This window comes from Akebia trifoliata, chromosome 8 (assembly GCF_017979445.1).
Source record: "Akebia trifoliata isolate Shusen 1 chromosome 8, ASM1797944v1, whole genome shotgun sequence".
NCBI classification, from domain to species: domain Eukaryota; kingdom Viridiplantae; phylum Streptophyta; class Magnoliopsida; order Ranunculales; family Lardizabalaceae; genus Akebia; species Akebia trifoliata.
The window spans coordinates 34,804,118-34,827,454 of NC_141382.1; the positions used below are offsets into that span (position 1 = coordinate 34,804,118).

The following is a 23,337-nucleotide window of genomic DNA, read 5'->3' on the forward strand; positions in this document are numbered from 1 at the left end:
GATTCGAACTAATAATAATAAATAAAAAACTCTTTATTAACCACACACAACTCTATCATACACATATTAAAAAAAAAAAAAAAAAACCCTCTTTATTAGCCACGTACAGATTCAAAAAAAAAAAAAAAAACCCTTTGCTGGCCACACACAGATTCAAAATAAAATAAAAAAACCTTTATTAGCCACGCTCCACTTTATCACGCACAGATTCAAAATAAAAAATCTATTTGCTAGTCGCATACCACGTATAAAAATTCTTATTTGTTGCTAAGAACAAGCTAAATTTTTTTTTATTTTTTGTTTGCCAAAAATCAGATGTACGTACCTCAAAAATAATTAAAAAATAATAATAAATAAAATTTTTTTTATTTTTTTATTTTTTTAAATCTTTATGGTTCAACAACCATCATTCCATCTTCAATGAAACTAACCTCTTGAGTTATTTAGGGTCGTCCCAAGTGACCCTCGATTGAGCCATAGAAAATAATATTAAAGAATATCATACTCAAAATCCAATCAAATAATGCCACAAAAACAAAATAACAAAATATAAAAAAACTAAATAAATAAATAAACAAAAAAATAAAATAAAATAAAATAACTAGGTCTATTTGAAAATATTTTAATTATTAAATTTGAAAATTTGAATTTTTAGGGTTGGAAAATTATCGTTTTACCCCCTAAGAGGACTTTTGCGTTTCAAGGTCATTTTTTGATGTTTTAAGATGTTTTGGAATCGATTTTTCATAGGAATTCAATGAGAGTATTGATTTGTGTCACTTATGAATTTTTGGTGTAAAATGATTGTGGACCCTATGAAGGGTATTTTCGTAATTTTGTTAAATTTTGTGAAAATTGACAAAATAATTTATTTGATTTTAGTTTATTATTTTATGTGTTCGAAAGGATTTTCCTAAGCGTAATGTAGGCTCTATGGATGTTTTAATGTTAAGTGTATTTTTGTAATTATAAAATTTTTTAGTGATTTTTCTCGTAAAGCTTCTTTTTGTCTGAAGAATGATAATTTCTATATTTTGGATCATATTTTCCTAGCGTAGCGTGATTTCTAAAGTTTTGCTTGTTTGAGATACCTCATCCGAATTTCTGAAACATATCTTGTAATAAACAAAAAATATTAGAATATTCATCCATCATCGGGAACCTTGGGGATTAAGGCGAGTGCAAAAATGGGATATCTACAACATGTACCTTGGGGATTAAGGCGAGATATGGTGCTCTAAGAGGCTAGTTATTGTGTCGGACTTAACATTAATTTCAACAAATGTAAATGATCAATCTCAACGATTGGGTCAAATGTTCATCTCAATTATTTGATTTGTCAATCTTGATAATTGAAATGAATTTTTTTTTTACTAATAGGATTATCAAGGTATCGCTAAAAAGTTAGGAAGTATTTAGAAAGAATCCCTTAGTAGGGTTCACTAAATAAATTTTCATATTAAAATTGTTTCAAAATAGATACTTTTAAATTATAATATCAAATTTTAGTATATTTAATCATGAACATATAGGTAGATGAATTATAAAGAGATGATAAATAAAGCTAAAAGTCTGATAATATGACTTGTCAGGTGGCATACTAAATCGACTTCTTAACGTGGACAAGTTCAGGAATCGTAGATCTGAACATCTCAGGATATATATTTTTTATTTATGAGAAAATGCAATCATGTATCTTAAGACATACAAATCTACGATTCTCGAGCTTGTCATGTCAGGAAATCAATTATGTATGACACCTGGTGAGTCATATTATCATGACTCATAAAGCTAATCTAGTTTTAGATAGCATTAGTGAGGCTGATATTTTGTGGTAGGTCTGCCAAGCATTACGATCTAATAACATTCGTCGGTCAATAAAGTAGGAAGAGTGAAGATTTAGATTGAGGACGCGGTTTGTTTTGGTTGATATAGGGGCAATTATCTTTTTGATGGGTCAAAGTCAAAGGTTTATAATTGGATGGTCTGAAATATTTAAATCTTGGGATGCGTATTAAATATATTTTACAATTCAGGAAAATAACGAAAATTCCTCATTATCGAGGGAGGCATATTATTCTATTATTAACGAGTTTTGTTTTTTTACAAATACGCATCTCTAGAACATACGATCCGACGGTGCTGACACAATAAATCAGAGTTGGTGGCACACCGCACACTCGTAATAATTATTATTATATTAAAAGAGAAGGTCACTTGATCTTCCCTTATGAAGCCTATATATAAGCTTGTGAATTGTGACTACTGCTGCAAGAGAACGAAAATGGCGATCTCCTCTCATCTTCTCATACTTGTCTTTCTTTTGCTTTCTCTCTTCTCACACCAGTGTTTAGGAAAATGCCACGTGGACGATGAAACCGGTTTATTAGCTTTTAAATCAGGCATTACGGAGGATTTATCGGGTATGCTAGGCTCTTGGAAACCCGGTACAGACTGCTGCACATGGAGTGGTGTAACGTGCCGGGTCGAACAACGAGTCACAAGTCTCTCCCTGTTTGGACAAGCAGACGATCCGAAAAGTTTCTTGTCCGGCACAATCTCACCATCTCTCGCGAAAATCCAAAACTTGGACGGAATTTACCTTCAAAACCTCCGAAACATTTCCGGAATGTTTCCGAAACTTCTTTTCCAACTCCCGAAACTCGACTTCGTCTACATTGAGAACAACAAGCTATCTGGGCCACTTCCTACCAATATTGGAAGGCTTTCTCGATTCGGTGCTTTGAGTCTCGCTGGGAATCGTTTCTCAGGTTCAATACCGACTTCTATTTCCCAACTCACCCAGTTGACTCAGCTTAATCTTGGTGGGAACCTTCTATCAGGCCAGATTCCTGATGGAATCCGAGGTCTCAAGAATTTAACTCTTCTGGCTCTCGATCGAAACCAACTTTCAGGAAAAATCCCTAATTTCTTCTCATCTTTCTCCAACCTCCGAATTCTAAGACTCTCATACAACAAATTCTCTGGAGAGATCCCATCAACAATTTCAGATCTCGCACCAAAACTGAGTTACCTCGAACTGAGTCACAACGTTCTTACTGGAAAAATCCCAAATTTTCTCGGAAATTTCGTAAATCTCGATACGCTTGATCTTTCATCAAATCGTTTATCGAGTTTTGTCCCCAAAAGCTTCAAAAACCTAACAAAGATTTTCAATCTCAATCTCTCACGTAACAATCTTATTGACCCATTTCCCGAAATGAACGTAAAAGGGATTGAATCTCTCGATCTCTCTTACAATCGATTCAAATTAGGCGAAATCCCGAGATGGGTAGCTTCGTCTCCCATCATTTACTCGCTTAAGCTCGCTGGTTGTGGAATCAAGATCAGATTAGAAGATTGGAAGCCGTTGGAGACGTATTTCTATGACTATATCGATTTGTCTGACAATGAGATCTCAGGAAGTCCAATCGGGTTGTTGAACCGGACCAATTATTTAGTGGGATTTTGGGTTTCGGGTAACGGGTTACGGTTTAATATGTCGGATCTTGTATTTCCCAAGACTCTTAAATACTTGGATTTGTCTCGAAATCTGATGTTTGGGAAGGTCCCCGGGGCAATTTCAGGGATGGAGAAGGTCAACGTAAGTTATAATCATCTGTGTGGTCAGCTTCCGGCCACGAAGTTTCCGGTTACAGCGTTTTTGGGAAACGATTGTCTATGTGGTTCTCCTCTTCCTGTGTGTAAGAGATAGGTTTGGACGGAGAATCTGATATGAACTTTACATTTTGTTGAAATAAAGTGGATTAGGCATACTTCCATTAACTTCATTTTTTTGTGGGATGGATTGAAAAACACTTTTTGCGTACTCGATTAGATGTAAGTGGTTGAGCTCAAATGGTAATCATGATTTTTTAACTCGTCCGAGACCGAGATATATCACCATAGTTAACTCGGTATCAGAGTTGAACGAGATCAACTCATAAAGTATTTTGAGACGATCGCGTATCGTGGGATAAGCGAGTCATCTCGGACGATTTTTTTCAATATCCCGGATGATACAAACAAGAAAAAAATGATTAATTCACGAGTTAAACGGAACGTATCAGACGAGATTTTCAAAATCTCGTCTGAATTTACTGAGACAAATGAGTTAAAGCCTCAACCCTCTATTCTTTTACCTCAAAATCAATTTTTTTTTTAATTATATATTTTTTTGGGTTTATTTTTTAATAGGACTTTTTAAATTTTTACAGAATTTTTCAGATTTTTTAAATGGTTAAAAACCATTGTTTCAATGTTGCATGAGACAACTCAAATGAGACGAGATGTATCGTCCGAGTTAACTCGGTGTTGGAACTGAACGAGACGAGACGTGATACCGAGTTTAAAAATCATGATGGTAATCTAACACCAAAGCCCTCAAGATTTCATGGAGCAACTTGAGATTCAAATATTTATTTATTTTTTTTTTTTGGGTTTGACCCAAGTATTTGAAGATGGATATGACTATTGAACTTCCACCAAACTCTTACGGTGTGTTTGGATTGAGAGAAATGGAGAGGAGAAGAGAAGAGAAAATGAACGAGTTTCTCTCCACTTTTCTCGTATCTGGATTGTCAAGCATAGTAACAAGAATCGCCAACTTTTTTTAAAAAGTCGCGTTTAAAACGCGTATAAGAGGGCCATCGTTTAAAACATAAAAAAAGAGTGACTATTTTCAAAAATGACATATTGAAAAAACACAATTTTTATGATTAAATTGCGAAAATTTGGTCATTTTGAAAAAAAGTATTTTCAATTTCATAGAAGTAGTAGTCATGGTGTTGAAGGTTTTGGGATTTTAGAGAAGGAAGACACATTGACTAATGGGTCTTCCGAGTTTCTTCCAGATTTTACGTGGTAGACTGCAATCTACTCTGAATTGATTGGTTGGTATTCGTTTTGCCTTCAGACTTCTGTTTTTTCCTATTTAACTTTTTTTATCTCAACTTAGGTTTTCGGTTCTTGTTTTCTTTTTTATTTGATTACTCAAATAAATACTTCAAATGGGTCAAGAGAATACTTCAAGTTAATGTTTGATTCTGTTGTGTGTGTGTTTTCTCAAATTCAAATGCTACAATTTTATAAATCTGAAGATTCTCCAAAGTATCATTATATTCCCTTATTAATATTGATTGAAACACAATAATGAACTCTCATTCTAAGACCTAATATTATAAATGGTTGGGAACTTGGGAACATAGCAAATTAAGATGAGTCTAGGCCAAAAATTAAGCCCAATAGTTTGTTCAACTATTTTGTTCATCTATTTAATTGTTATTATGATTTGTTCTTTTTTGCTAAATTTGGTTCAATAATTAAGTTATCAATTTACTTTCTTAAATTATGTCTATTTTTTATAGATTGATGGGCTCATTGGTGTTTACTTGTTTTTTTTTTATATTTATCTTGTTCATAAATGGAGTTAATTGTGGGATTTAATAAATCCTATATGATTTTGATGCTTTATGATGAATGTAGTTTAATGTGGGATGATAATGGCTTGATGTCATGCTCAAAAATATATTAGAAATGTAAAATGTATGATACATATTGATAATATTTAATATATTTTTATTTTTATATGTTTTCATTTTTTTCCCACTTTTTTTTTTTTTTTTTGTGATTTTATCGTTTGTTTTGAAGTGTTCCCTTACCGTTTTAAACCAGTACTCCAACTTTGTGACTATGTTGTTAAGTGTGGGAGAGAAGAGAAAAAAATGTGAGTTTTCTTTCTTTCCAAAAGTGTAGATATTTTAATAATTTCAACTCTGCCCCTAAATATCTTTTAAGTCATTTTAAAATTCCAAAGCTATCCCAATTTCTCTTCTTTCAATCCAAAATGGTGGAAAGAAAGAAACTGAGTTTCTCTTCTCTCCACTTCTTTCAATTCAAACATAGTGTTAAATTTAAAATTAAAATTTAATCGTGAAAAATAACCATTTTTAAGTATTTATTATTATTATTATAAAATGCATAGAATTTTATCTTCGAAAAATTATATCTACACGCCACCAATCTACAAGGGCCCTCCAAATTTTTTGAGCACCTTAAATATTTAATTATTTTATTAAGAGTACTCCATTTTTAAGGGCCCTCCAACATAAACAACAATAGCTCAACATAAACAATAGCAAATCTCTTGTTCTACACACTTGCAATTTGGGACTCCAATTCCATTGATTTTCGTGACCTTTGACTCTAACTCCATTGATTTTGACGTATTTATCCTCATATATCCTTGACGTTTCGACTCAAAGGTTCTTCATTTGAGTGTGAAGATTGTCGAGTTTTATTTACAACGAAAGCAACTATCAAATTCTCTGTGTAGTAAGCAATGTCTTTCAAAGTGATCTTAGTTGAAAATTTTCCCCTTTAGATGTATGTGTTGTTCTTGATTTGTCCTAGTTTAAATGTTTTGCATATGAAGTATATGATAAAATGTCTAAACGACTAATTTACAAGATACACTTAGTGAAGAGAAATTTGAGCCCTTGAAGCATACCCTCATCACTAGCCAACCTTTCATGAGACCCTCCATAACATCAATAGTCCTTGAAATTAATTTCTCATGGATATTTCTATCAATACCTTAAAGAGCCAAGCAACATGATTACCCTAAATAAAGACAATAAAGGTATAAAGAAAAACTTCTTGATGGGCCTGCAAATATTTCCTTAATAAAGATGACAATACCTTGAAGAGTCAAGCAACATGATTACCTTGAATTATTGGAAACCATGATTTCAACAAGAGTTACAAATCCATTGTCCCTCAACCTATCTCCTGTCCAACGTACCTTAGTGATTTTTTGTTTTCAATGGGCTAAAAGTATTGACTTTTTAGCTTATAAGGGAATGCCCAATTTCAATGGTTAAAGAAGAGATGTAGTAGCTAGAATGGCAAAGAAGCGCATGGTTCTTAATTGTATTTTCTTATTTGATTGTATCTTTTTATATTTCTTTGCATGTGGGAAATGAAGCAAATGGTTCTTAATTGTATATTCTTTATTATTATTATTTTTTTGGTATGCAGAAATGTGTCGATTTTCTCAACGTATCAAAGATGCAATCTTTGGTAATTCGCCTTCATCTACACCATCCCACCAGAAGTCTCCCATAACTTCTGAACGGATATGTTGTGTTGGTAAAAAAGAATATGTCTCTCAAGTGGAGGAAGAAGAATAACAAGAACATGAACAACCAAAAAAAGAAGAAAAAGAAGAAGAAGAAGAAGAAGAAGATGATGATGATGATGAAGAAGAAGAAATTGGTTTCCTTGGTGACCCTTCAATACTAAAGAGTTTTAATACGCATGTTGCATTATCTATTGAAAGCGCCTCGATCCGCGGGATGAACGGATCCGCTTTTGACCCTTGAGGTTTGGGAGTTGCAACCTAGTTATTACGGTTTAGGAACCTAACTTTGACTCTAAAAGGCAAATAAACTAATCTACGAAAGAAAAATACGGGTCCGGGGATCACGTTACGGGTTGGAAGGTGTTAGGCACCAACCCCGCCCGGTCAATGTCGGTTTTTACTTATCTCAAATAAGACTACATTGCTAACAACAAAACCTAGATAAGAAAAATAACAAAAATTTTACCTTCGATACGCAAAGATCTTATTCCCTCAGATCTGACAAAAACTGCTTCTTGTACCGTACTCCTTGCTTTATTCTGTTTTCGGATCTAATTTCTGATCTCCGAGGTAAGGTATCTTTTTTTTCGATCCGAATTCTTCGAATTTGTTATGGATTTTGAGGTGTTTTTGAAGGACTTCTAAGTGTTTTTCAAGCTAAAATTGAGGTATGGGTGTTAGGTAAGGAGTTGGGGCTTCAAAATTAGGGTTTGTGGGAGGCTAGGGAGACTTTTTGACCTACTTCTCTTAAGGTTTATGATTTGATACGAAAATAGGGTGTGCGGACTCCTATTTATAGATTTTTTTAAGGGTTTGTTTAGATAGAATTAGTGTTTAATTATAATTCTTTTAGTTAGAGTTGTATTTTTGTTAAAATTCTATTAGGTAGAGTTGTATTTTAATTAGAATTATTTTAGGTAGAGTTATATTTTAATTAGAATTCTATTAAATAGAGTTATTATTTAATTAGAAATCTATTAGGGTTTTGACTTTTGGTTTTATTTGATTGACTTTAAGATTTTGACTTTAGTCTTAATTGATTGACTTTAATATCTTGACTTTAGTCTTGCTTAATTGATTTTAATTTTGACTTTAGTCTTACTTGATTAACTTTAATACCTTGAATTTAGTCTTGCTTGATTGATTTTAATTTTTTGGAGAACCCCCCTCTATTATATCTTTAATTCCTTGGACCCCCAAATGGAGGGGTCCTTGAAGAAAAATCTTGGCAACCCTCAACAATTTTGCTTGAGAGCCTGATTGATCGATTTTTTTAGTTTAAAATTTTAAATTAATTTTATTAATGTTTCACTTTAATTATTTACTATTTTATTTATTAATTTCAAAAATTTTAATTATAAAAATTGTGAAATTATCGTTTTGCCCTCGGAGAGGACTTTTTGTGTTTCAAGTCAGTTTTTGATGTTCTAGTATGTTTTAGAATCAATTTTTCGTAAGGAATTCAATAGAAATATTTGTTTGTGTCATTTATGAAAATTTTTGTGTGGAATGATCGTGAACTTTATGAGGGGCATTTTCGTAATTTTGTTAAATTTTGTGAAAATTGGCGAAATGATTTATTTGATTTTGATTTGTTATTTTATGTGTTTGAATGAGTTTCCTAATCATAACGTAGGCTCTAGGGTTGTTTTGATGTTAGGGGTATTTTGGTAATTTTGTCATTTTTAGTGATTTTTATCATGAAGCTTCTTTTTAGTCTGCAAGATGATAATTTCTATGTTTCTGGGATTATATTTTCCTAGCGTAGCGTGATTTCTATAGTTTTGTCAGTTCGAGATATCTCATCCGGATTTCTGAAACATATCTGGTAACAAAATAAAGCGTTGGAATAATCATCCATCATTGGGAACCGTTGCAATCAGGTTGACGAGTTGATTAATCAGGCGAATGCAAAAATGGGGTGTCTACATCTATGTAACAAAATGAGGTAAACTTTGAAAATTTTCTTTTATTTATTTTTGTGTATTTTTTCTATAATGTATAGAATTGTTCAAATAATACATCTCTAACTATTGTTTTTTTCCATTTTAGGACCATAGCCCTTTAAGATGTTACAATCATATTGTTATACTTGAAAAATGGAAATTGGAAAATGAATTTCCTATCTTCAAAAAGAAGGTCAAGCGATCATGATTGTACAAATTGGTTAAGTATAACTATAAAATTGTCAACCATGTACTATTGTTAACTTTCATTGAGAGATGACACCTTGAGACAAATACTTTCCATCTACCTTTAGGAGAGATGGCGATTACGCTAGACAATGTGAACCATATTTTGGATATCTCTATTATAGGTAAAACTATTAGCGCACCTAAAATTACTGCTGATGAGGCAATCTAGTTAATTGTTGCCAGCTTGGACATTGCATTGGAAGATGCCCTCAAGGAGTTGAAAGCTACCAGGGCTTTACAATAAGAATGGAGTGGTTACAAGAACAATTGAGTGGTCTCCAAGCAGATGCGACTGAGAAAAAAATTGTTTGTACTCGAGAGAATACTTGCTTTTTGTGGTAGGATGCACTCTTTTTTGGACCAGACTGGATCAAAGGTACATTTAATGTATCTTATGATGTTACTAGATATTAAAAAAAAAAATTAAGAAATATGCTCGGGGAGCGGTTGCTCTGACATTTCTATATCGATAGTTGGGGTATTCATCGAGATCAAATGTGAAGCAAATATCAGGGTATGTACTCTTATTAGAGGTATACATTTAAGATCAATTATCTAATTTAATATTTATTATTAAATTTAACATAAGTTATCTAATAAATTTCTCATATCTAGGCATGGGTTTACAAGTATTTTTTTATTCTTAAGCCCTATTCAAAATGTTGATTTCGAATCAAGGCGTTCGCAAATCTATCGTTGGAATTCAAATGCACTAGCTCATGGGGGACCAATTAACAACTAAAAATTTGTTGGCTATAAACGAGGTTAATTACATTATATTTTTTATATAATTTTATTTGATGTGATTTTCTAATATTTATTATATTATTTGTGAATAATAATGATATTTACTTTTTCAAGTGGTGTGGGATCAATATAAGGATACGAGAGAAAATTATCCACTAAATGAGATCTCATTTTTCGATGGATGTTTGAGGGTCTTTGATATTGTAGAACTTTATCATCTTGCACGATATCTTCGTCAACTTAGATATGTTTAGAGCATCCTTCCCCAACCTATACCTCCTCGTCGAGTGAAAAAAATGAACAATACAATGTACAAAGTATTCTACAATATATAGGACCATTTGTGAGATGATTGGGATAGCCACGTATTGTCCATTAGATTAAGGGGAGAGAGTTGTTAATCCAGGGGATTTTCCTGAATGTCTTGCTTGGTTCCATACTACCACGCATAAATATGTAACAAATCCTGCACATAGATTTGGAGTAGATCGACACCACCAAAAGAGGTCTACATTTGTAAACGATTCTAATTTGGTAATGTTTAATATGGAATATTTATTTAATTTTAATTTTAATATTTAATGATTGAACATTTATTTATGACTTGATACAACCCTTGAATAGAGATAAAGCATTGGAATTTCTAAAAGAATCATTTCATAGTAGAGAGACGAATTCTATGATAATTGTAGACACCTGACTTTAAACGGGCCCTCACTTGAAAAGACCTCAAAAATATCATATATTCAATAAAATTTGTCAACGGGCTTAAAAAGCCTAATTCGTCAATCAATCCGAGGATTCCTAAGACCCCTAAATGGATTAATGAACTTAGGATGAGACTTGGCGTGTCACCTACCTTCCTCACCTTTCACCGTTCTACTCTTGAAATCGAAAATACCCTAAACCCGTTTAGGGCCCACAAACCCCCAACCCACCAAAAATCATTTTTCACCTTATCCAACTTAACTTATACTTAATCCCACATCACCTAAACCCTAAAACACACCTACCCCCAAAATGCCATCCTAAAATAAACCCTAACATAGTCTAATAACTTAAAATCTTCACAAAGCCCCAAGCCCAACATCTTAAAGCCCACAACAATTCAAACCCACATCCATAATCTACAAACCATTACCCACAATCCATAATCCACATCAACCAATCAATTTTTGATCATCAAATGGACACATGGTATCACCCCACTCACTCATCAAATCCATCACTTTTCTCTAACATACTACTAACCCACACCCCCATGTTATAAACCTAATCTCACATTTTTCTAAAACAATCAACCACCCATATCACAACCCACATATTCCTTCATCATTCACCCTCGATTCGTTCTCACAAGCCATCTTTACACCTCTTCCCTCCAATCAACACATTTAATCACCTCACCTCATCATCCCTTTTTGACATATGTCATCATCCCCTTAACCTTTCCAAAATCCAATCAATTAATCTCTTATACAACTCACTCTCTTAACCTAAACACCACTCCACTTCAACTTATCTAACACTCAATCAACAAATCACTCCCTTACACATCCATTCTCTTAAACCAAACACCCATCATCTCACCTCACCAAACACTCCACCCAAATGGGTTAGGGAGGATCCAAACCATTTGGATTAAAAATTATCCATTTACCTTCATTACATAGCTACCCTCATCCCAACTCTAAATTTCACATCTCCACCTTCATATCTGAAAGCGCCTTCGATCCATGGGGTGCGCGGATCCGCTTTTGATTTTTGAGGTTTGGGAGTCGCCACCTAATTATTTCGGTCTAGGAACTGAACAATGACTCTAAAAGAATAAAATAAATAATCTACCAGAAAAAACTAAGTTCGGGGATCAAGTTATGGGGTTGGAAGGTGTTAGGCACTAACGCTGCCCGACAAACGTCAGTCTCTACTAATTCCCAAACAAAACTACATTGCTAACAAGACCTAAATAATAATAAAAAAAATAAAAATAGTTACCTTTTTTGATCGCAACGATTTTGTTTCATCAGATCTGATAGAACAACTCCTTGTACAGTATTCCTTGCTTCATTCTATGCCGGATCTGATTTCTGATCTCCCAGTTGAGGTATTTTCTTCTTGGATCTGTGAGTTTTTCAATTTTTTTTATGGATTCTAAGGTATTTTAGAAGGATTTTTGAGTATTTTTTGAGTTAAAGTTGGGGTATGAATGTTAGGTAAGGAGTTGGGACTTCAAAATTAGGATTTATGGGAGGCTAAGAAAACTTTTTGACCTACTTTTTCTAGGATTTATTTTTTGATATGAAAATAGGTTGTAGGGACCCCTTTTTATAAATTTTTTAGATGCTTTTTAGATAGAGTTAGTGTTTAATTATAATTCTTTTAGAGAGAGTTATTGTTTATTTAAAATTATTTTAGGTAGAGTTATTATTTAATTAGGATTATTTTAAATAGAGTAATTATTTAATTAGGATTGTTTTAAATAGAGTTATTGTTTAATTAGAATTCTATTGACTTTAAGATTTTGACTTAGTCTTACTTGATTGACTTTAGTCGTACCTGATTGATTTTAAGATTTTGACTTTAGTCTTACTTGATTCACTTTAATTTTTTGGAGAACCCCCCTTTATTATACATTTAATTCTTTGGGCCCCCAGATGGAGGGGTCCTTTAATAAATATCTGAGCAACCGTCAACAATTTTGCCTAAGAGCCTGATTGATCAATTTTTTTGGTTCAAAATTTTAAATTAATTTTATTAATATTTTACTTTACATTATTTAATATTTTATTTATTAATTTCAGAATTTAAAATTTTTTTTAATTGAAAAATACCGTTTTACCCCTGAAGAGAACTTTTGAGTTTCAAGTCGATTTTTGATGTTCCAGGATGTTTTAGAATTGATTTTTCGTAAGGAATTCAATGAAAATATTGATTTGTGTCATTTATGAAATTTTTTGTGCGAAATGATCGTGAACTTTATGAGGGGCATTTTCGTAATTTTATCAAATTTTGTGAAAATTAGGGAAAATTATTTATTTGGTTTTGATTTATTGTTTTATGTATTTGAATGGATTTTCTTAAGCGTAATGTAGGCTCTAGGAATGTTTTGAGGTTAGGGTTATTTTGGTAATTTGATCATTTTTTAGTGATTTTTATCGTAAAGTTTATTTTAGGGGTTATATTTTCCTAGCGTAGCGTGGTTTCTATAGTTTTGTCAGTTCGAGATATCTCATCCAGATTTTTGAAACATATCTAGTAACAAAATATAGTAATGGAATAATCATCCATCATTGGAAATCGTTGCAATCGAGTTGACGACTTGATTAATCAGGCGAATGCAAAAATGGGGTGTCTACAGATGCCCCTGTTTGGCAGAGGGTTGAAACAAACAAGATAGCAAATCTATTTCAGTAGATAGTGCGATATCCGAATGCCAAAGTTAGTGACAATTCATTTTGTAGCCTGATTTAGCAATTCGTCGGGACATTCGGATCCTTGAGGGTAAAACTCTCCCCGAACAAGTTTGTCAGGTTCTCGAGCTTGAACTCTCATTGACAATGTTAGATCTTCGAATTTTAAAAAATTATTCTTGACTAATGCAAAAGTGCACGTGTGTACAATGGTGTGATGCTTATTGAGTAAAAATGTGTCAGGTCCTAGAGTTCTTCTCTCGCTGACAATAATGATTCAAAATTGAGATGTGCTTATGCAGCAGAAGCAATCATGGCAAGGTTAAATAATGAGGTAATTGAAGTCATAACATTGTAAGAACTTCGTTAAATCCTATTTGAAATTCTTTTTTAGAGTTCGAAAAAGTTTGAGTCTCGTTTATCAAACTCGAACCTATTGTAGCCACGCTTCTCGGGCTAAAGAACTTAAACAATCCTGTTAATTCAATATGATTCAAGTAAAGTTGGAGTCTCGTTTCTCGGGTTCTGGTTAAGGTTTACAGGAACTTAAACAATCCTATTAAAATTGGAGTCTCGTTTCTCGGACTCGAACTAAGGTTTATAGGCACTTCAAAAAACTTATTCATTCTATGATTCAAAAAGTTGGAGTTTCACTTCTCGGACTCGAACCTAGGTTTGTAGGAACTTCAAAAAACCTATTCATTCTATGATTCAAAAAATTGGAGTCTCGTTTCTCGGACTCGTACTTAGGTTTGTAGGCACTTCAAAAAGCCTACTCATTATATGATTCAAAAGTTGGAGTCTTGTTTCTCGGACTCGAACTTAGGTTTATAGGCACTTCAAAAAGCCTACTCATTTCTATAATTCAAAAAGTTGGAATCTCGTTTCTCAGACTCGGACTTAGGTTTGTAGGCATTTCAAAAAGCTTACTTATTCTATGATTCAAAAAGTTGGAGTTTCGTTACTCGGACTCGAACTTAGGTTTGTAGACACTTCAAAAAGCATACTCATTTTATGATTCAAAAAGTTGGAGTCTCGTTTCTCGGACTCGAACTTAGGTTTGTAGGCACTTCAAAAAGCTTACTCATTCTATGATTTAAAAAGTTGGAGTCTCGTTTCTCAGACTCGAACTTACTAAGCCACGTTTCTCGGGCTTAGATTTATAAGAATTTAAACAATCATATTAATTCATTCTATGATTCAAAATCGAGCTCAAATTTTGAAAGATCAGGCCTTTATTGGTTTATAATGCATCTGAATTCATAATTATCACTGGAATTCATCGGACTTTTAAGTAAGATTTTCATTTTTATCATGTGATTAAGAACAAAACTTTGAAATTAAATGACTTTCAAAAATATCTATAGTTTCCAGGTTGGCTTTAACTGGAACTTGACTATGAGACTGATGAAGTGGATTACGCTTGAAAATATGAACTCTGATGTATGACAGATAGAAGAACTGACATTCCCTTAAATTTAAGACTCTTAAGATTATCATATGTGCAATAAGGGATTGATCATTTTCTTTCGAATTTCTTTTGAAAAATACTTGAGCTGGACTTAAAAAATCTTGATAAATATTAGAATAGAAGATCTTCTTCTTCAAAGTGGTTGATGATTCTACATTTTCCTTTGACGAATACTTGAACAAGTAAACATACTCCTAAATATTCTACAATGTTCAAAATAGCTTTTGAGTTTCTTCGACTTCAACATTATTTTCATCGAATGTTGTGGCTTGAATGGTTCTGTATTTTCCAATTTCTGCACAAACTTTCTTCTGAATTTTTCTTCTTGATGGGACCTTTCCTCCCATTTGATGATGCCCTAATTTTTACTTAGGTTGCCTTTCCAGATTTTTAACCTAGCGGTTTTTCTTTTCTTTTTCTAAAAATGCCTTGATTTTTGCCTAGGTCGCCTTTTCAGGTTTTCAACCTAGAAGGCTTTCTTTTTTATGGTTATGCCCTAACTTTTACCTAAATCGTCTTTTCGGGTTATCGACTTAGCGGGCTTCTCTTTTTTCTCTATGATCTTGAATATTCAACTCGACAACTTCTTGGTTTCCTACACCTTAACCGAGTCAATTAGCATTCAAGATGACTTAATAGGTGGGCTTAGGACATGGTTTAGAAAGAAAGGGTAAAATGCTCGACTTTCCAAAATGCCCCTAGTCTAATATTCTCTTTTTTTGTCATTCTTTTCTGTAAATTCTTTTAACTCTTTTTTCTAATGCCCCTAGTTTGACATTCTTTTCTTTTTTGTCAATTTTTTCTAATACCCCCAGTTTGACATTATCTTCTTTTGAACCTTTTAATAGGGGATTTTCCTTTTGGATGATACTTTTCTTAAGAGAATACATTTTTTTTGCGGGACCGGACCTGAAGTAACTTCTCAGGTTGCCTACACACACCAAATATTTCTTTTTCTTTTGGGATTAGGTCAAAACGTAGTTCATACTTAGACTTCCTCCCGAGGTTGGTTGGTATGGTTTAGAAAAAAGAGGTTATTGATTTTTTAAAGGCTACAAAGAGCTAGAAAGGTTATCTTTTTCTTGGTAAAAAATGAAAATAATTCGGCTAAAGAAGGCCTCCTTTGGTGAAATACTAATTAATTTGGTCAAGATTTTAGGAACTCGGTATCTTAATTGCTCTTTCGAGGTAGGTCTTCTTTTGAGAAAAAGTAATCTTCAGTCTTCTTCTGAGAATGGGTAATCTTCAGTCTTTTTATGAGAAAGAGCAATCTTCAGTCTTCTTTTGAAAATGAGTAATCGTTAGTCTTCTTTTACAAAGTTGAGTGTGGTTGAATTCTTTGTATTTGACATTGACTCATTCAACTATTTTTAAACTTTGAAGAAAATCTCATGTTCTTTTGTGAATCATAACTCTTTTCTCTGAGTGAAAAACATGATTGATCCCTTCTTGTGGGTTTTGACACATTTGTGATGGTTTCAACTACATCATTCTTGATCGATAATCTTTGATCTTGAAGTTCACCCTCGACTTTATGCCTTGATCTATTTTGGTACAATCTATCCTCATGAGTCCATGTAGGAACGTTGTTGAATTTATCAAGTTTTTCTTATTCTCTTATATTCCCCTGAGGATAATGTAGTACCATTTACACCTTTTTTAGTGTACTCTTTAATTCCAATATTTATCAAATTTGATTGGTGAACTTTTAAGCATTTCTCATGTCAAATTTTATGTTCACATAATTATTGCACGCATGATAATCAAAAGCTTCTTTATTTATTGGAATAAAAAAATATCGACTGACAAATTTGACTAAATCCCAGAATTAAAGATGACTAACTTAACTCAAAGACTGACGCAACTGAAGCTAGAAAAAACTAAGAAGACTTAAAAAAGACGACATTATTCTGAATGGAGGGACATAATTCTAAGGTCTATGCCACTCGGTTATCTTCGATAGATGACTTGAACTTGCCTGCTTTTACTATCTCTTCATATTCCGATTCAAACCTGTCATATGTTGGACAATCCGTTGCTTCAATAATCTCTCTGTTCTTTAGTTCTAGTACTGTCTTGGGGTAGATATGCTCATCTCGACATGGTGGGGATACATTGTTAGAATCGACTGAATAAATAAAGAAAATTGGGTCAACCGACTCGGATTTGAATAGGGATATCAGGTTCAAAGTAGGGGGAAGTTGATTTTGAAAGGTAGGTAAAAAATTAGTTTTAACATTGGGTGCGGTAGGAGCGAGTATGGTGACCTTTCCTTGTTCAATCAAGTCTTGAATAACATGACGGAGAGTAATACACCTGTCAAGAATATGACCAGGCATCTGATGGAATTCACAGAATTGCCCATTATCCATGTTTGGAGGAAGAGGATTAGGCAAAGGCATAGGTTGTAAAGGTGTCAATAATCCCCTTTTCATCAATTTTTGATAAGTAACACTAAAGGACATTTCAAGATTGGCAAATTGTCTCCTAGACTTGGCTTGTGAGGGCTGAGTAGGTTGACGAGATAGTGTGAAAGAGGTGTTGGCCACTTGTAAGGAATTGACATTAGGTTTGAAATATTTGGGTTTTGACTCAGATGAGTACTAAAAAGTCCCGAAGAGTAGGCATTCTCAACTTGATTTCGAACCTTAAGGAGGGATTGAAAAGTGGGAAGGTACTGAGGCATCAAGTACTTGGCATAATTTGGAGTAAGATTCCTGAGGATGATCTTGACTTGTTCCTTCTCTTGAGGTCGATCCCACAATTGAGCGACTTTAGCCCTTCATCGAGCAATGAACTCAGTGAAAGTTTTCCCGGGCTTCTGTTTAATAGTTTCTAGGTCTCTTCTTGTGAGTTCAATATCAGTGTTGAATGAATACCGACCAATAAACTCCTTCATCAATTCATGCCATGTTCTTACTTGAGATGAATCCAATGACATGAGTCTGCGTAGGGTAGGATCTGTAAGGGTTCTTTGAAAAAGTTGTGCCATCTGTTCTTCACTCAAACCTTGAAATTGCATGATGCCTACATATATTTTTAAGTGAATCCTAGGGCATCCAATCCCATCAAACTTCTCAATGTCTGGCATCGTGAACTTCTCTGGCAGATGGACCATGGGAAATAACGTTATTGTCCCTAATCCAAGAGTAAGATCATCAGGGTCTTTGATGTTCTTTAAAGCAGTTTCAACCTGAGTTATTCGATGAACTAAGACAAGGTTGACAAGTAATTCATTATCTTCTTGATTTTCGACGAGGTCAAACACATCCTGAGGTTCTTTATCTTTTTCCTTTTCAGTTTTCAGGGCTTCAATTTGTGTCTGGACAGAATTGATAATTTTTGATTGAAAAGTTTTCAAAATTTGACGGAGTGCTACTTCATCTATGGTACTTATTTTTTTTTGTGGAAAAGATTGACTACTTGGCAAAGGTACTCTGGAAAGATGACTTTTTTCACGAACCCAAAGTGGTACAGTTGGTGGTTTAGAACATTTATGAGCAATTATTACCTGATCGAAAGTAAACCAAGGTTAACCATTGACTCTAAAAGTTTGACTCTTAACCACATGATTAAAGTTTCAATATAGAATAGCCCAAGTTCGATGGGAAATATCGAATCCAAATGCACTATAAGTCTATGATGACAAAGAAAGTGAGAAAGGTTAGACGCGGGTCTACCCCTGATTAGGATTGAACCTTTGATCAGACAAATTAATTTGATCTTAAGATTGAATCTTTCTATATAAAGTGGTCTGGATCTTTAAAAGTGAAACCAATTAGTCCAACTGATTTGGTATTGATCAGTTTGATCTATTTGTCAATTGGGCCAACTGGTTTAATTGGTTCAAATTGATCGATACATTTCACCGATTGGGTCGGACCGATATAGTGAGTTTAGTTTGAACGGTTTGGATCAGTTCACCCACTTACCTGTTGGTTGGATTAAATAGAGCAACCCGAGAACACCCATAGTCAGTTCAGGTCGTGACCTATAGGAAGGCTTTTAGACTCTAGGTTTACTACGTGCAATGCAATTTATCTGGTCACCCTTGCCCAGGTACACCTATATACTTCTCAAGCCTACTCAATCAGACGGTACGTGGTGACTTGGTTTGATATACTGTATAGGTGATAATCTAAAACTTCAACTCATTTCTCTGAAGTAAAAAACAACTAGTTTAGTCCCCAGATCAGATGTGGCGCACAATGCTTGAGCAAAAGCACTCTTAAATCACATTTTTTCTATAATAGACATAGTCTATCCTCTTAGTACCATAGTACATCGGAGCAAGATCTCGCTTAGGCACTGGTTTTAACCAAGAAGTGCAATTGATGTACTTATATTATCTTTGATATACCTATGGGTACGGGTCAAGAGTTGTAGCTTTCATAAATGGTTTGGCATCCTACGAGGGGACCGACCACGTACTAGTACTACGTTGGCAAACGGTACATGTGACTGTGTGGCTTACAATAGGTTAAAGGCTTAGATCGCTCCAGCCTGGGTGTATCGATATACCTTTCAGAGTCACCTGTCACCTGATCAAACGATACTGATGCACCAGTTTTATATACACTAAGGTACGTGACTGGAGTTGTGGTTTTCATGAATGACGTCGCATCTCCAAAGAGATCGGGCACTCATTAGTGCCACGTTGGCTAAAAAGGACATGCAAGCGTGCAATGCAACAAAATAAACGTGCTAGTAGTGTGTGCAAAGTAGGGTGGGGTGTGCCCGGGGCATTTTCAGATGAATGGGCCTATGGGCTTGATCAAAGCACAACATATATTCAAGCATTAATGACATCAAGTATCCAAAAATCAATAGATCATACCAATCAAATTATCAAAGATTGAATAAATGCATATGACAAGAGCAAGCATAACACATTAAATCAATAGCATCACATGACAAAGGAAGAACTGATGATGATCAAATATGTATATATCATGGTAAATGATGCATTAAGAAAATGTGCCATGTCAAATGAGAGTAAAATAGTTCAATTGAGTTGAACAGCATGACCCAACTTCCAAATATCGACAAAAATGTGATATGGCAAAATTTTACTTGAAAAATTATCACATGAAAATATGGAGAAATTTTATCAATAACACATCACGTGATGCACTAAGGATTCAATTGAGTCAATGTTTTGCTTTAATAATTTCACACAATTTGTTGACTTTTTTTTATATTTTTATTTTTTATATCTATGGTCCCACCAAGGATTGCTTTGGGCGATCCAACATGATTTGAAATTTCAAAGAATATCAAATTAAGGATAGCACGATAATTGTTGAGATAAGGAGTCATGACTTTTTTTTTTTTTTTTTAGAAGAAAAGAAAAAAAAAACTAAAGAAACCTATTATCAACTATTACTAAACAAATTAAACAAATTTTATTTTTTTTAAAAGAAAAAAGAAAAAACTACTACTAACTATTAAAGAAACCTAAGGAAAAAAAAACTGGCCAAAACAAAATTCTGTTGCCACACCAACTTGGAAGTTTGCTGTGAAAAGTAGAACCTCAATGCAATGCAATGGGTAAAAATTGGTGTGCCAATAAAATTTTTTTTATTAACATTACAAAAAGCATGTTCATTTTTCTTGTAATTTCTCCTTTAGCTCAGCAAGAGCATCGCCTTGCTCTTTGATCTAGGCATCAATATTGCTCTGTATTTCTACTATTTCTGATCTAGCTATAATCTGAGCTCTAAATTCAACGTCCATCTGTTTCAACTCCTCTTTTGGCCCAGATACACTGCGCAGCCACTGCTGCAACAAGTCATCATCCACACTTTGATCGACTGTAATCAAACAAAAGTCAATCATCGAAAGGCCCAGATTCTTGTTGCACCCCATATATCTTTCTTTCATTTGACTGTTGTAGACACCCCATTTTTACACTTGCCTGATTAATCAACTCGTCAACCCGATTGCAACGGTTCCCAATGATGGAAGATCATTCCAATGCTTTATTTGTTACTAGATATGTTTCAGAAATTCGGATTAGGTATCTCAAACTAACAAAATCTTAGAAACCACGCTAGACTAGAAAAATATAACTCCAAAAACATATAAATTATCATTTTGCGGACAAAAAGAAGCTTTACAGTAAAAATCACTAAAAAATGACCAAATTACCAAAATACCCCTAACCTCAAAATAATCCTAGAGCCTACATTACGCTTAAGAAAACCCTTTCAAACACATAAAATAATAAATCGAAATCAAATAAATCATTTCGCCAATTTTCACAAAATTTGACAAAATTACGAAAATGCCCCTCATAAAGTTCACGATCATTTCGCACAAAAACCGTCAGAAATGATACAAACCAATATTTCCATTGAATTCCTTATGAAAAATCGATTCTAAAACATCCTAGAACATCAAAAATCAACTTGAAACGCAAAAGTTATTTTTAGGGGCAAAACGATAATTTTCTAATTAAAAAATTTTAAAATTTCAAAATTAATAAATAAAACATTAAATAATATAAATCGAAACATTAATAAAATTAATTTAAAAATTTGAACTAAAAAAATCGATCAATCTGGCTTTCAGGCAAAATTGTTGGTGGTTGCGTGGATATTTATTAAAGGACCCTTCCATGTGGGGGCCCAAATAATTAAATATATAAGAAAATGGGGTTCTCCAACAAATTAAAGTCAATCAAGTAAGACTAAAGCCAATCTTAAAGTCAATCAAGTAAGATTAAAGTCAAGATCTTAAAGTTACTCAAGTAAGACTAAAGTCAAGATATTAAACTCAACCAAGTAAGACTAAAGTCAAAATCTTAAAGTCAATCAAATGAGACTAAAAGTCAAAACCCTAATAGAGTTCTAATTAAATAATAATTCTATTTAAAACAATCCTAATTAAATAATAACTCTATTTAATAGAATTCTAACTAAATAATAATTTTATTTAATAGAATTTTAACTAAATAATAACTCTCTCTAAAAGAATTATAATTAAACCTTAATTCTATCTAAAAGGCACTTAAAAAAGTTTATAAATAGGAGTCTCCACACCCTATTTTTGTATGAAAAAATAAATCCTAAAAAAAGTAGGTCAGAAAGCTTCCCTAACCTCCCATAAACCACAATTTTAAAGTCTTAACTCCTTACCTAACATCTATACCTCAAATTTAGCTCAAAAAATACCTAGAAACCTTTCAAAAATACCCAGAAATCCATAAACAAATCGGAAAAATTCACATCTAAGAATGAGGTACTTCGCCTTGGAGGTCTGAAGCGAATCCAGTGACAGAACGAAGCGAGAAATACTATACATGGAGCTGTTCTATCAGATCTGAGGGAATAAAATCGTTGCATTCGAAAAAGGTATATATATATATATATATATATATATTTATTATTATTTATTATTTAGGTCTTTTTAGCAATGTAGTTTTATTTGGGAATTAGTAGAGACCGGCGTTTGCCGGACGGGGTTGGTGCCTAACACCTTCCAACCCCGTAATGTGATCCTCGGACTCAGTATTTCTAGTAGATTAGTTATTTTTTTTATCCATTTTGAGTCAATGTTCGGTTCCTAGACCGTAATAACTAGGTGGCGACTCCCAAACCTCAAAGGTCAAAACCGGATCCGTGCACCCCGCGGATCGAGGGCACTTTCAATTGCACCAACTTCGATCGCTCCAACTCCTTATTAAGTTTATTTCGAACTGATTGTTCTACAATTGCTCGCTATTCCGTCCTTACAAGTTGAGAAGAAGACGAATATGAAGAAGGTAGAGGCAGCAATTTGCCGCGACTAGCCTCACGAGATCTTACTTTAGATTTCTTAGATGAATCTCGAATTTAATATCAATATAGAATCAATGTTGAGTTTCTTCCTTTTTCGACAAATACGAAACATTTTCTTATAAAAGATTGGCGGTCGTATGGCCTACCAATCAATTTCACAAGTTTTGCAAAAAATCAAATATTTCTGAGTTCACTTAACAATTTTTATCCTCTTTAGGAAACATGATGCTATATTTCCAATCATGAGCTCAGAGTGTCGATCGGAGTAGAACAAAACCCATTAAAAAATATGGATAAAACCGATTATTTTTTTTTCCAGGATTAGTTGAAAACAATTGCAAACAATGATTACCAACTACAGCACCACACAGTCCATACCAGATTTCACCAACCAGTCGCCATTAAATGAATAATTTGTTGACGATTCATTTTTTTTCAATTAAATTTCTTGAGAAATTTCACCAACGTTCGATCTTCATCGAGTCGTCGTAAAGAGAGAGAGAGTGATCAGAAGTGAGAGAGAGAGAGAGAGAGAGAGAGAGAGCAACGCCACTCTGCTTGCTGTACTCTTCTTTCTCCTTTGAGAAGAAGA

At 33.6% G+C, this 23,337-nt stretch overlaps 1 protein-coding gene across 1 annotated transcript; it reads left to right on the forward strand.

Moving 5' to 3' along the window:
• Nucleotides 1–2,093: 2,093 nt before the first annotated feature.
• LOC147396593 (uncharacterized) lies at nucleotides 2,094–3,780 on the forward strand. The gene has a single exon (XM_086451683.1). The coding sequence runs from the start codon at nucleotides 2,231–2,233 to the stop codon at nucleotides 3,713–3,715; it is 1,485 nt and encodes a 494-aa protein (XP_086307809.1). The 5' UTR covers nucleotides 2,094–2,230; the 3' UTR covers nucleotides 3,716–3,780.
• Nucleotides 3,781–23,337: the final 19,557 nt, after the last annotated feature.